This window comes from Maniola hyperantus, chromosome 7 (assembly GCF_902806685.2).
Source record: "Maniola hyperantus chromosome 7, iAphHyp1.2, whole genome shotgun sequence".
Taxonomy (NCBI): Eukaryota; Metazoa; Arthropoda; class Insecta; order Lepidoptera; family Nymphalidae; genus Maniola; species Maniola hyperantus.
In genome coordinates, this window is record NC_048542.1 from 5,868,346 (window position 1) to 5,883,462 (window position 15,117).

Below are 15,117 nucleotides of genomic sequence, written 5' to 3' on the forward strand. Positions count from 1 at the left end.
TACATCAAAATTTTGATATTCAATAGAAGATCTAAAAATTTTCTTCCGCATCCAAAGGGTGCCAAACGGGAGCTGTAGCTTCAGCTTTAATAGACAGCCGGTTGAAATTTTCACAGAATATGACCTCTATCATAGTAAATAATAAAAATTAAAAAACTGAAGTCTAAAGATTAAATAACCTTGTTTTTTAGCTCTACCTTTAAAACAGACCTGTAATACATATTATAAGTTTCAAAGGTCAGATTGTAGTAGGTGCTAGGTGCACAGAAAAGAACAAAAAATTAGAATTTTACCAGTTCAGCGCGTTGTTTCTTGACGCTGTTAATTTTTGAGACGGTTGAACAATTTAAACACATAAAATATATTAGACGCATCCTTATAAGTTACAGAACCCTTGGTGTGCGAGTCTGACTTGGCTGATTTTTAATAACTGTTGAAAATGCACTTTAAAATTGTGTAGGTATAACGGCGCGTTTCCACCGAAAACGAGACTAACGAAGCCAAGACGAGAAATGGAAATGTCTAATAGAACTATCAACTTACATTTTATATAATTTATCAATAAATCGGTCTTAAAGAAAACATTTCCGGTCAGTACTGTCCGTCGCGTAGCCGCGCCGCTTCAGTGATAATGCATCAAACTTGCACTCATTTTATTTTATGAAGTTCTTAAATGATGAAAGAAATCAGTACAAACTTTTTCAAACAGACGTTTATTTTATGTTTTACTCATTTTCGTCTGACAAACGTCTTGAAAGAATTCAAGGCAGACTGGGCTCATTAAGATAACAGACCAGGTTGAAACGTAAATTCACAACGCTTTCACTGAATGGAAGGAACATTATCTCCCTCGTGAATCGTGATAAAATTAAAACTTATTACGAATCCCTTTTTGCCTGAAGTTTTTAGGCTCAAAGAGTTTCCTGATATAAATAAGTTTACGATTAAGGATGAAACAGAACGCGCGATAACAGTGCGGCGCGATGGAAACGTAGTAGTACAAGAAGGAAAACAATTGTATGTATAGTATGCGACAGGTTGAGATGGCAATCGGGGTATGAGGCGGACGACGCCCTGCACACCCGCACGTTACCCGCGTTCACCCGCACCTGTGCCCGCACCGGGCTAGCTCAGGGGCTGTGACGTGAGACGTGTTTCATCAGGAGTCATACCACGGTAGCTTGACGTGTTTTATCAGGAGTCATATACCACGGTAGTATGACTTGTTTCATCAGGAGTCATATACCACGGTAGTTTGACGTTTTTCATCAGGAGTCATACCACGGTAGTTTGACGTGTTTCATCAGTGGCCCTACCGCGGTTGTTTGACAGCTACAATGTCACGATCGCAATCATCTCTGATTGGTTAATGCTCGCTCACTATTGGCCACAATGCATTGTTGCTCATTGTTGCAACAAGAATCGCACAAATTCAGCCAATCAGAACAATTGAGATTGTAATAATGATTGATGCAGGTTTTAGACAATCGCCCCGCAGGAGTCATATACCACGGTAGTTTGACAGCTATAGCGTGACGTTTGCAATCACCTTTGATTGGCACTTTGCAAACACGCTCTCGCTAGGTATTCGCTAAAATGCATTGTTGCAGCAAAGATACGATAAATTCACGCCACAAGCCTTCGGTATCAGTTTTCCCTCCGATTTATAATGGATGCCTTTAAGTCAAAAATGAATAGGCATATCTTCTAGGCACGCATCTTAAGCTGCATCATCACTTTCCATCATGTCTGATTGCAGCTAAGCAGTCTATAAATTAAAAAATAAAATAAAATTCAGCCAATCATAACAATTGAGATTATAATAATGATTGTTGCAGCTCTTCCGGAATTGTACTGGAGTTCTTGTATAAAACATAGTTACAGATGACGACAAAATTCCCCTGTGCAAATAGTAGGAGAGGTCGCGAGTGGGCGGCCGTGTAATTCTCGTCGCGCTTCTTTACGTTTTTTTCCTGATTGGGGGATGAGTACGTGTAGGTATGTCGACACGTGTAAGCTCACACATCAAATTCTTTGCACTTGCCAAGCTCGTTTGCAAATTACGTCATTTACACCTCGCAGTAGTAGCAATACTGAATGATTGCTATTGAGCAATCCATTGAAGCATTGAGAGGGTAGAGAGTATAGAGTTACTGAATTTCCAACTCTGTGCAGTTTAAAGTAAGAACTCTATTGGGATGCAGCAGCATTGCTAGCATAAAAGCTATTATTCAAACCTGTTCGCCGGAAAACTGGATGAGAAAATTGGTGACAGCGACGAGGCCTTATAGCAAAAGGAGACATGAGTACCTACGTCTACCTATACACTATGAGCATACATATACAATACACAGTTTTCTATAGGGAGCAAGTAGGGGATCAAGAACTCTTGTGGCATAAGTCGAAGGCTTATTAAAAGTTCTAATTGGGTTGAAGAAGCTATTGACCACAAATTCTGAAATATTTTCTATGAAACGTATAAAAGTAAGGACATTGCCCTGATGTTTTCTACCCAATTATTTACATTTGAAGGATTTTCATGCCTTTAAATAAATGATTTGATGGATATATTTTATTTATATTTCTATTTTTTTGCACAGCTTACCTATACTCTGGGGATTTTGGGAATACTATATTTGGAATCGGCTTCTATCTTGTTTCTATTCGCCAAGTAAAACTGTCGATTGTTATGTCAATTTCGTATACAGTATAGAGAATTAGATAAGAGTAGGCAAACGCGAGCGGTAAAATAAAGGCCTGGTAAATTTTTCCTACAAATACGTTATAATTGCCGCTTGTACACCCACTCATGTACATTGCCGTATGATGAATCGAGGCGGTTATGTGACAGCCGATCATTAAACCGCCCGTGCGGCGCTACTCTTGCCTAATATTAAATTTCAATTGTTATTGATTCGCTTCGCTACTCCACCCCATTCCATAGGTCTACGTTAACCACAAGGTTGAGTACCTACTTGAGATACATAGCTTTCGTGCCTATTTGCTATTCAACCATCAACCGAGATATTTTGAAACAAACAGAAAGCGCGACGGCAATGTGTCAAGACAGCTCCTACAACTTGTTATAAGGGACTGTATGAAGGTTAGGTATATAGCAGTGATAGCCTAGTGTATAAAGTCTGCGCATTGATCCAGCGTGGCAGACTATGACCCTTCTCATTCTGAGAGGAGACCCGTGCTCAGTAGTGGGCCGACGATAGGTGGTTCATGTATGAAGGTTACGCTGCAAAAAGTCGGTTAGAACTGTGCTGCTGCATGCGTATGCCGTCGACCGTGTATGTTTCAGGATTTCGTTCTACTTTATTTCTAAACTAAATCGCCTTGTGTCTGAAGACTCCTTAAAAGTGTTTAGTGCAGACTTGACTCATTAAAGTAAAGTTCCAAGTTAGGGCACTCATTTACAACGCTTTAACAGAAAAGAAAGCTCATTTTTTATCCTCGAAGAAATTAAAGTATATTCAGAATGTCTTCTACAAGTTGTAAGAATTTTGGAGCAATCTTAATCTAGATTAATTTATGTACGAGATTGAGAACGGAAATTAAAGAAGAGAAAAATCCATTCAAAATCTTGCTCAGCACTTATACAAGAACAGATTAGAACTTGAAATAAGTTTTTCATGACTAGAACTTGGATTAGATTTTTTCTATCTTTTTTAGTCGGATTTGCAAAATTCCGTAATAACGAAACGAGTTCCTAATTTCAGCCTGTAGATTACGAATAAAAGATTGTTCATTCATAGTTAACTTTTAGAACTTGTTCAATAGATTTCATTGAATCAAAATTTTCTTTTCATTTCTCTACCTAAGCATCTTGGGCCTACTTAAAAATTCACTTCAACTACCGGTAGCAGTAGGTTCTTTTAATGAGTAATCGCTATTCAACAATTTTCGAATAGAAATTTCGAGGTATTCAAATTTGAACTCTGCGTGTTTAATGATAAGCTTTCTCTTTCAAACCCACTTTATATTATTCCGGTCTTTATTCAAACCTATTCGACGGAAAACTCGACGGGAAAATCGGTATCGATGAGAGTACACAGCGAAAGAGGACATAAAGGTACACAGTGGAAGAGAGTACGAGAGCGCTCTAAAGAGGGCCGGGACCGAGCGCCTCTTGAGGTTGGCTTGTGGTCGGAAGTTCATTTTCAAATTCCGCTTGGAAAATGTAAAATTGATTTTACAGTAAATCCATAATCCACATCTATATATATATGAATATGAATGACTGACTGACGTACTAATCTATCAATGCACAGCTCAAACTACTGGACGGATCGGTATGTGGTGGACGATATGTGGCATGGCATACAGATAGCTATTAGGTATGACGTAGACGTCCGCTAAGAAAGGATTTTTGAAAATTCATCCCCTAAATGGGTAAGATAGGGGTTTGAAATTTGTGTAGTTCACGCGGATGAAATCGCGGGCGTAAGCTAGTTACACATGTAAAAGTGTACACTGACTAACTGATATATTACAGGCGTACAGTTCAAACCGTAGATAACGGTAAGCGGTGACATCGTAGCCTAGTAGAGTTATGTGCGTTTTATGCAATTAATATCACTGCTCTTGAGGTGAAGAAAAATACCGCGACGAAACCTGCATGCCTGAGATGAGTGTTCTTCATAATATTCTCAAAGATATGTGAAGTCTGCCAATCTGCACTAGGCCAGCGTGGTGGACTATGGCCTAAGCCCTTCTCATACTGAGAGGAGATCTGTTCTCGGTAGTGGGCCGATGGGTTGAGATGATGAACAAAAACACATTGGCGGTTCCTGTCGTTTAACAGAAAACTTACAAAAAGAAGACTTACCCTCATATAACCAATCCGGAACACCATTGTTAACTCTACCAGGTACACCCGTGTCTGTGACCCGGTATCCTGTGGAAGACCTCGGTGCTGGTCGGTAGAAGATGTCGTAGTCCTTCACCGTGATGAGGCCGTGACCCTTGGGCGTCCACAAGGCGAGGAGGAGGAAAGGACCCTCGGTTATAACTCCTCCGCCAACGTCGTCAGGCAGTGGTGTTAGCGGGTAGGACTCTCTGTAAAGAAATACATTCATTGCATTCATCTAACCATATCAAAAAGAGTAAGGAAATATGAGGTCAGATGTATGTCATTTATTTTTGATTTAAATATCTTGCTTGTGTTGGAAGTTAGAACTCCAACGCTTATTTTCGGTATATCCGTGGTTTTTAAAAATGAATTTTTGAAGAGCTCTGTTAAGAGAAGTACCTATAGACTATAGACCTAGTGCATTCGCCACCGCTTTCCAAACAAACGTAGTTTTTAAGCTTATTTCTTGGTTTTTATACAATCTAAATTTATATAAAATCTTAAAATCTAAATATATAAAATGAAAAGGTGACTGACTGACTGACTGACTGATCAATCAACGCACAGCTCAAACTACTGGACCGATCGGGTTGAAATTTTGCATGCAGACAGCTATTATGATGTAGACATCCGCTAAGAAAGGATTTTGAAAATCCAACCCCTAAAGAGGTAAAATAGTGATTTGAAATTTGTGTAGTCCACGCGGACGAAGTTGCGGGAATAAGCTAGTAGGTACAATATAAAACGTAATTTGGTTCTAATTTACCTAAATATTAAGCAATCAAACTCAGTGTTGTAGACGCGTTCTAGAAACAAATATCTGCATGTCTCTGATTTTCCAGATTTCTGTAAAAATGTGTAGTTTTAAAGTTACGCAGAATCAATTTACACAGATGAATAGTAATGTCATATAATAAATATGTAAACTTAATTGCAAATCGTATAATTCTTTAAAGAAAAGGACGACTCCTTCGTATAATTTTATTATGATCGAACTTCACTTACAGGTAAGTTCGTTACAAAGGGTCAATTTAGTAACACTTACCTACCTAAATACCAATGTACACTAGACCATCTGATTCAGATCATCCAATTTTTAATATTTTTAAACTCTACCTACTCAAAATATTATGACATTCATGTAAGGATAATATTCAGCTAGTTTCTAAGTGCATTTGCTTTGTTCCTGCAGTTGGAATGTATTCATTCACTTACGTAAAAGGCCTGCTGGAGCTGGATACACTAATCTCTTAAAGTAGCATTTCTATTTCATGGTTATGTACCTTTTTGGAAATGAAATGAAAGAGGACGAGTGGGGTCGGAAGCGTAATATGTATTTTACGACGAGATTTAGATAATTCATGTACCTATTATAGTAGTTTGTGGTCAATTTCGCAGTGAACTAGAGTGGGGAACTCTCGGTTTGATAGGTACTGAGGTACAGAATACAGTCATAGTGTAATATTTCCTCCGACATCAAAGTGTAATGTTCATGTTTATATTGATATCTTTTCACATTTTTGTCAAAAATATAAAGTTAAGCATTAAAAAAAATTGTGTGGAATATAAAATCCATTTTCCATATTAAAATTTGAACTATGCAACGTTTTAAAACAATTTATTTTCCATCAACCCTCGTAAAATGAATATGTAAAGTCACGGTTTAGGTTTTGTTGGCAAATAACTCCTGCGGCGAACGTGCGAAAGCACAAAATAATGTACGAGACCATTAGTTTTTATGTAGGCCTGGCGCAGCGATTAGAAAATGCCTATAAAGATGTTCTCTAAACACATTTAATCCAAAAATGTTGCTACACCTATAAGTCCGTTACAGGTCGAGATGGCAATTGGGGTATGAGGCGGGGGGACGCCCCGCACACCCGCACGCCACCCGTCCGCACCAAGTCAGCGCGGGGGCTGTGTGGGTGTGCGGGTCGTTCCCTCCCCGATTGCCATATCAACCTGTCGAGTACTTATATCGACACAACTGACTGAAATACTGAACTAACTGAAGTTATATTCGGATTAGGGAGCCAGCAGCGCCTGTATTCTATTATTTTACTAGCTTATTCCCGCGACTTCATCCGCGTGGACTACACAAATTAATACACACTACAAAACTATTTTAGAGGTTGAATTTTCAAATATTCTTTCTTAGCGAATGTCTACGTCATAATAGCTATGTGCATGCCAAACAGCCCGATCCGTCCAGTAGTTTAAGCTGTGCGTTGATAGATCAATCAGTCAGTTTTTCCTTTTATCTATAGATAATAATACAGGTACGTCCAGTACTTCCACAAGTTATTATACTGGCGCTTCCATACCTTTGAAAATCGTTCTAAAATTCAAAATGGATTCTGTACGGATGAATGCAGCGCATTTCAACTTCAGCGCTGCGTAGTGTTTACATTCATAAATCTTTAAACGAGGCTAGCGTTTTCTGGACCCATATTAAATAGGTGCCCCGATATTGTTCGGCTTTCATTTCAAAGCTGAGCTTTTTTGCAAACTATACGGGGTGAGTTTTAAAATGTTGTAGGAAGGAAAAAACTGACGCTATTAAAATGTGGAGGTGCTATTGGCAAAGTTACCTGCTTTAATTTTTCTGTCGTACCTAAGTTCATCACCATCATCATCAATATCAACCGATAGACTTCCACTGTTGAACATAGATCTCTTGCAGGAACTTCCACACAACAGGGTCTTGCACCGCTCCTGAATCAACTGCCCCCTGCGACTCGCCTCGCCTGATGTCGTCCATCCACCTAGTGGGGCCCTTCCGGTGCGAGGTCGCCATTCCAGCACCTTGGAACCCCAACATCTTTCGGTTTTTCGAACTGTGCCCTGCCCATTGCCACTTCAGCTTCGCCACCCGCTGAGCTATGTCGGTTACTGTGGATCTCCTACGGATCTCCTCATTTCTGATTTGATCACGTAGAGTAAGTAGGTAACTCCAAGCGGCCATGTCTCGGATCCATATGTCAGTACTGGCAACACGCACGGTTTGAAGACTGCGGTCTTCTACCCGAAGGGTGCCAGCGAGATCTTATTACTAAGCCTCCGCTATTATGTCTGTCAATGTCTGTCAGCGGGCTGTATCTCACGAACCGTACTAGGTACAGAGAGTTGAAATTTTCACAGAGTGTGTACTATTTCTATTGCCACTATAGCAACAAAATAATTAAAATTACAAAATGGCCGCCATATAAATTAAATTATTACGGAATTACGGAATAATAAAAAAGCACATAATTTTGTACGATTGTACACAATCTTGTGTATGTATGATGATGTGTATGACTCCGACTCGCACTTGACCGGTTTATAAGGTTAATATTTCAAAATTTTGGCAGATTTCCTATAAAGAAACTGTCAAAAGTGAAACTTATTACAGTTAAAGATTTAAAATTGGAAATTTCGCGATTGAAAAATCCGCGCTAAATAAAATTTGACGAGATGCTTTCAACTTTATATATCAAAGTTGTAGACTGCGAACTGCATTTTTATCTCACCCGCCATTGGATCATAAAACACAGTTTGAATGATTTTATGGTTTGTTTGTCCGTCGAATTACTACATTACGTGTGTTCCCATAAATCTCAAATCAAATGACCTGGATCTGTTTGATTTCAATAAGTCTATAAGCCGTAATTTTATTTGCGTAACCAAAATTTATATAAAATCCATAACATGGTCGTGCATAAGTAGCCATACGGAATCTTTTCGTAGTTGAGACACAATGTACCTATTTAAAAAGTGGTTAAAACGTTGGTATCCTATTCAGGCGGTTCAGAGTTCGACCCGGGCACGCAACTCTAAATTTTCGGAGCTATGTGCGTTTTAAGCAATTAAACATCACTTGTTTTAACAATCAAAGAAAATATCGTGAAGAAACCTGCATGCCTGAAGGTCCAGTACAATGTTCTCAAAGTGTGTGAATTCGGCCTATCCGCACTTGGGCTATCGTGGTGGACGATGACCTAAAACCTTCTCATCCTGAATCGAGGAGACCTGTTCTGTGTAAGCCGGCGATGGATTGATCATGATGATGATACAACTATTGTCGTCTAGTGTTCAGACTTCAGATGCTCTATGTAGGCACCTACATATAAGATACATGAATATAAAATCCGTTTAGTACAACCATAGCATGAGATTAGCTTTTTAAAACAGACGCAGCGGGCTGACTTTGAAGTGTATATTAATAAAATAGCGACAATAAAGGACACGACTTGTTTAAATGTAAATATTTCATTCATTATCCAATTTGACGTAACTGCAAACATCACACGGTTATGCCAATTACAAGGGACAAATTGAAACAGTGGGTAATGTTGTTATCCAGACGTAATGTAATTTACATGTTGATTCGGAAAGGTGTTTGGATTATCTGGAATAACAGCTATTCCAGTTGTTGTTGGATGTGTACGATGTATCTGCATATACCTACTTAGTATACTTAGTTAGGTAAGTTGTAATAGAATTTCCACCTGAAACTTTAATGCGCAATGCACAGCTGTAGAGTGGAACTGAGTCGAGGCGCAGCGCTGCAACTTAAACTAAGCCTTTTTACTTTGGCATAGCGGTATCGCGCTGGGTCCCTCTCATTGTTTTGGTTCCATGATAGCAGTTTTAATAGTATGTCAAAGTTAACAAAGCTGAATTTAAATTGTTACCAGGAAGCTATATTTTGATGTTCGCTTGTAGATATCAAAAGGTGTGTAAACCTCGTGTCAATATTTATGTGGTCTGTGTTGCTACGCGCGTATGTTAGACACACAAGCGTTCAAAGTCTTCACTTTTTAAATACCATTAGGTATATTTGTCTATCTGGAGTTTTGTACTTTGGTTGTTATAGTACCTCATTACCAAAAAAAGATTGCTGCGGCTCTACTCTCCGTAGATATGCGTCAGACCTAATCTTCTCAATGAACAAAAGGATAGCGTGGATTTCCGTGGATGCGTTTATTTAAAATAGGTAATAAATTAGCTTTTTGATGGTCAGTTATTGGATTTGTAAGATGATAGGTTTAGTGATAATTATTACGCAAACTAAAAACTAATACTACGAGGGTTCCAAACGCACCGTCTGAGTAGAACCCACAACAACAACATGCAAGTTAGCACTTTGAAAGTCACTGTGCAATTGTATATTTTGGAATTTACTTCTCCTGGGGATAATCCGGTGGTGTTGTATTGCTTGCTTTTAACTGCTTCTTTAGCTGTAGTGGAAAGACAGGCGGTGCATATCGCATCCTGCACGTTGTATTACACAGATTTATCTGTTTTGGCGGATTATAGCGAGTTATGCTTATGGTTCGTTGTTTATGACTACTAGGTAAGTATATGGAAACTGCGCAGCGTTCCGTATGTAGTTTTCTTTGCGTACCATTCTGTCCCTGACGCTTAGCAAGAAACATTATGTCAGAATTATGTAACGAAAATAAAGACGGCAGTATACTAACGTAAATTTTGCTTTATAAATCAAAATTTAATATTGCTATCAGCAAGTCGAAAAGTGGAAATTTCATAATTTCATACACAACAAAAATGCTTCCTTAAACGCCGCCCCGCCATTCGTCATCTTACTCGTAATTTTATTAAGCCCCACGCGTTGTAAAGCATAAAAGATTTATTGCTGGTCTTGTAACTTGGAAAAAATGGATTTCTAGATAAAATTGTATTTTGACTTAAAACTTACCTACTTATATGGAAAACGAAAAGTTTTTTCTTCGAGGTTCTTAAATAGTAAGTAATACTTAGGTCAGCCAAGCAGGCAAGGTTTGCAGGCAAAGTGGATATATCTTGTACTTTTATTAGTACCTATATTATAAATGCGAAAGTGTTTGTTTGTTGGTTTGGTAGTTCATTGGTTTGTTGGTTTGGCCTTCAATCACGTCGACATGGAGTAACGGATCGACGTGATTTTTGCATGGGTATAGGTGAAGACCTGGAGAGTGATAGGCTACTTTTTATCCCGGGAAATCAATTGAGTTCCCACGAGATTTGTAAAAACCTTTATCCACACGTACGAAGTTGCGGGCATCAGCTAGTTTACTCTTTTTTTTTTTATTGCAAGACAGGGGCTTGACAATCATACTTGATCACACCTTAGCCTTAGCGGTTTGTATCAAAAATGTTTCGTACAAGTAGATTGCACGTCAACCACACAAGGATGCCAACGTGTTCTCGGTTTTACGCTGTTTAGTCGAAGTAGAACAAACTTTATTAATCACGTTAAAACATAAACCTAATGATTACCTAAAACCGAAAAATTAATTTTAAATTGAGATGAAATAAATAAAAACGGTTGCCACAATAAACTCCTTTAGCGCAGTGTTATTTCGTTTTAATACCATAAATATCCTTTGAATATTAAGAAGGCTTTAGTCTTATGAATTTCTTGTCCATAATAATCGTAAGAAATAATGACAATGAGCTTGTCGAAAGGGAAACTTCTAATTTGAATCACTGAGCCTTAAATGCTGGTATAAATAATTAATTTCGTTCAAATAGATGCCCGTATTTTACAGTCTTCAGGCAAGGAGATTATTTTCGAGATGAATACAACTAGCTGATCCTCCCCGGCCTCGCTCGGGTGGAATTCCTGAAAGTTATTTCTCAGTAGAGGATCTTTTTAAAAACGAAACGTAGTTATTGTAAAATTTTAAGAGAAAGAATTCCAAAGTTCTCATTTGAATACTCAATGAAATATAGGTAGACAAGTTGTACAAATCTTTGAGTCGTTATAGTTACCTACACTCACACGGCTCAATGATTTGTACAGATTTGCTACGAGTTTTACAAAAAATTCTACGAAACATGGAATTGTAAACAAATCATTCGACCAACTTGTTTGCTTTGCAGGACGTCTTGTTTGGGACTCGTGTCAATGTGGAGGTATGTGTTTACATGATTTAAAGAAATTTTAGTTTTCTTAAGGTATAATAGTATAATCCAAACATCCAACCGTAATAAAACAATAAGATATATGCACAAAGAATACTTACCTAATAATATCTTACAGGTACAGAAGCTCAATCCGCAAAGACGTTTAAATAAATAGCGACTCTTGCTATAATCCAATAAAATGCAATTCAGCTTCTACAGCACTGCGGTCTAAAGTTTAATGAACCCCTCTCTTTATACCGCATAAATTTCTTATCTCTATTATAGGTATATTTGTTTTATTTAGATACAAGTTAACCCTTGATTGCAATCTCCCCTGATGGTAAAGTCATGAAGCAGTGTCTAAGATGAAGATGGAAACGGGCTAACCTGGAAGGGATATGGCAGTTTTCATCGATAGCACTTTGGTTTCTACACGGCATCGTACTGGACCGCTAAATAACTCGGTGGCACGGCTTTGTCTGTAGGGTGTTAACTAGCCATGGCCGAAGCTACCTACCAGATCAGACCAGAGAAAATTTTATAATAAATTATAAAATTCCAAATTTCCCCTGCTGGGAATTGAACCCAGGACCTCCCACTAATAAGACCACAGTGCTCACCACTGCGCCATTAATTCTTCTGCTCTTGGAGTGATGTTAGGTCAAGTGGCATTACGTTAACAATAATCTAGAATATCTACATAGCCTAAAGTTAAACTTATGTTACTGTAACTTACGTTGTGAGTATATCGTACACTGTGTACCGCGCAAGGTAGGAGTACTGATGCAGCTTGCGCGGCGCATGCGCCAGCAGCAGAAACCGACGGTCTGCTGACAGGGAGTATGAGGCTGGCTCCAGAACCCTCTGGGGGAAAAAATAAGTTAGAGTTTAATGAAGAAAATTGATGAGTCGAACACCCTGACGTAACAGGTATAGGTACCTAATCAAACATTGTAGAAAATTACTTGGTAACATAGGCAAAAGAAGTAAGCATACTCCAATGTAAATCAATAAACTCTACTTTTCAAACCAATGCAATGCAGCACGCAGCAATCTCGTATCATAAGGACATAAGCGGAATAGAATAGAATAGAATATATTTTTATTCAAGTAAACTTTTACAAGTGCTTTTGAATCATTAGGTAAGTAGTTTAATTTACCATTTTTAAGCGGCTTTAAAGAAGGCCTATACATGAAATAAAAATATTTTGATTTTTCTGTAATTAAGTATTGAAACTCAAGCAAGATAATGAAAAGCAATGCGGCCAATGCAGAAAATAAAGAATTATTAGTAAACCTATTACCGTAAAGTTATCTCAATATTCCTATTTACAATCAGAACTTCAATGAAATATTTAGCCAACGATTAATAAAAGCTTTAATGTAAATATTTTGTTTCTAATAAAATATTTTGTTAAATAAGTAAATCATCCATCAAAAATGTTTACAGTTTGCACTAATTCTATACGGAAATTCGATTACCAATGTTATCTGATTAAATTCATCGCGTGTCGGTGTCGACCCGGCCGTCACGCAAAATCAGTATCAAACACAGATATGAACATACACAAGCACGCTAGATAAGGTGTGCCATAAAATGACAGTTAATTATTTTTTGTGCAGATTCAAAGCACCCGCCCCACCGAGCAGATCGCAGAGCAGAGCAGAATTGCCACTTTGTGTCAAATCTTTTGAGAGATGTCTCATCACTAAAATTTAGTTCGCGTGACGCCACTGCTGATATCAGTGGCAAAATAGATATTCAAATTGCTTCAAAAGCAGGTCGGCAATAGCATGTTCAGCGTACTTGTATTAGTAGAGGTCAGTGATCTAAACATTAACAAGGATCACGACTACTATTACAATAATAAATATTTGGAAATTCAAAGTTTCGTGATACAGCCTCGGGCAATTAGGTCAACGATAATGTGGATCACTAGGTACAATTAAAACTGTTCAACTGTGTTGGAAAAAGTTTAAATTTTTAATATAGCAAAAGCGGAATAAGTTGTAGCAAACTGCAGTACCTACTTAATTTTTTTTAGCATATCTCTTATTTTAAAGTTACATTAAATATGAGAATAGATAAAACGATACTTAAGATATTTGAGAAAACATTGCATACTAATATTATAAATGCGAAAGTGTGTCTGTCTGTCTGCTAGATTTTACGATCCATTCGTTTAATTGATTTTGACGAAATAGGGTCAGAGATAGCTTACATCCCAAAGCCTTCTCGTAGTAGGCTTTTTATCCCGGACAATCAGTTTTCAGGGGATTTAAAAAAAAAAAATTCACGCGGACGTAGTCGCGGTCATCATCTATACATAGGTACCTATAAAAGGTTTTTTATACAAATAAACACTAGAAATTAACTTGTTGCTGCACCAATAAATGGAAAAACTACTCCTTTAACTAGCTGTTACAAATCTTCCACGTGTGCTCGCTATCCACCGTAATTTGTTGATAGATTATCCTGCAGCCAGCAGCATAGACCCGGCTCAGCGTAACAAATGACTGCATGCTCCATTACTTAGCTGGATCTGTTCTAATTTTAGCTCTACTTTTTTCTTAGATATTATAGTGAATAAATAACTGATTTTACTATCGGAATATGTAACAATATTTACGACTGCCCAAGTATACAAGGTGTAACCAAAACACTAGCAAACGCTAGAATGGCCTACTTACGCAACGTTCCTTGACCTCTAGCGTTAGTCAGATGTTTCATTTCAATATATATCGTGAACTTTTACAAAATATAGGAATTTTTTTTTCACGTTTTTTTTGTGGTATCATATCAGTAATCACCTGACTTCGTTTTTGCTGGCGTTCTGGTTACACCCTGTATTATATGATGTATACGAGCTTCTTTAATCCACTATCATTTCTTCATTTCTTAATGCCTGAACAGTTGGATGTGTGGATCATTGGATGTAAGTATAGTTAGAAAACCAACATAATACCATCATTTAAAAAAATCAATAAGGCAGGGCAGTCATGTTTTTTATTTATTTTTTAAATTATTACATACCTACTGTTAATAAGTACTTAGATTTCACAAGTTAAAAACAAAATCTTGTGCATTAGCATTGAAGACATTACGTAGCTATGTAGGTCGTAGGTGTTGCGTGAGAAAAATTATCCACAACTAGCTTATACTCGTACTTAGAATGAGAATAGATTTAAGTTTTTGAAATATCATGGAAACTCTTTGATTTTCCGGGATAAATATGCCACTCTCCGAGCCTTTCATTATATCCATGAAAAAAATCACATCAAGAACCCTAAAAATTACATTATTCAAATCCTAGGTGCTAAGTGATCATATATATATAAATCAAATTATAGGCGCCTACAGCATGCAA

General features: G+C 37.7%; 1 protein-coding gene across 2 annotated transcripts in view; it reads right to left on the reverse strand.

Moving 5' to 3' along the window:
* The window catches only part of Dpp10 (Dipeptidyl peptidase 10), a 124,099-nt gene that overhangs the window by 32,975 nt on the left and 76,007 nt on the right, over nucleotides 1-15,117 (reverse strand). For both annotated transcript variants that reach the window (XM_069499878.1, XM_034970206.2), the window contains exons 5-6: nucleotides 12,486-12,613; nucleotides 4,835-5,064 (exon numbers count right to left, since the gene is read on the reverse strand). In XM_069499878.1, the coding sequence (XP_069355979.1) occupies nucleotides 4,835-5,064; nucleotides 12,486-12,613 (358 nt within the window). The remainder of the gene's footprint in view (nucleotides 1-4,834; nucleotides 5,065-12,485; nucleotides 12,614-15,117) is intronic.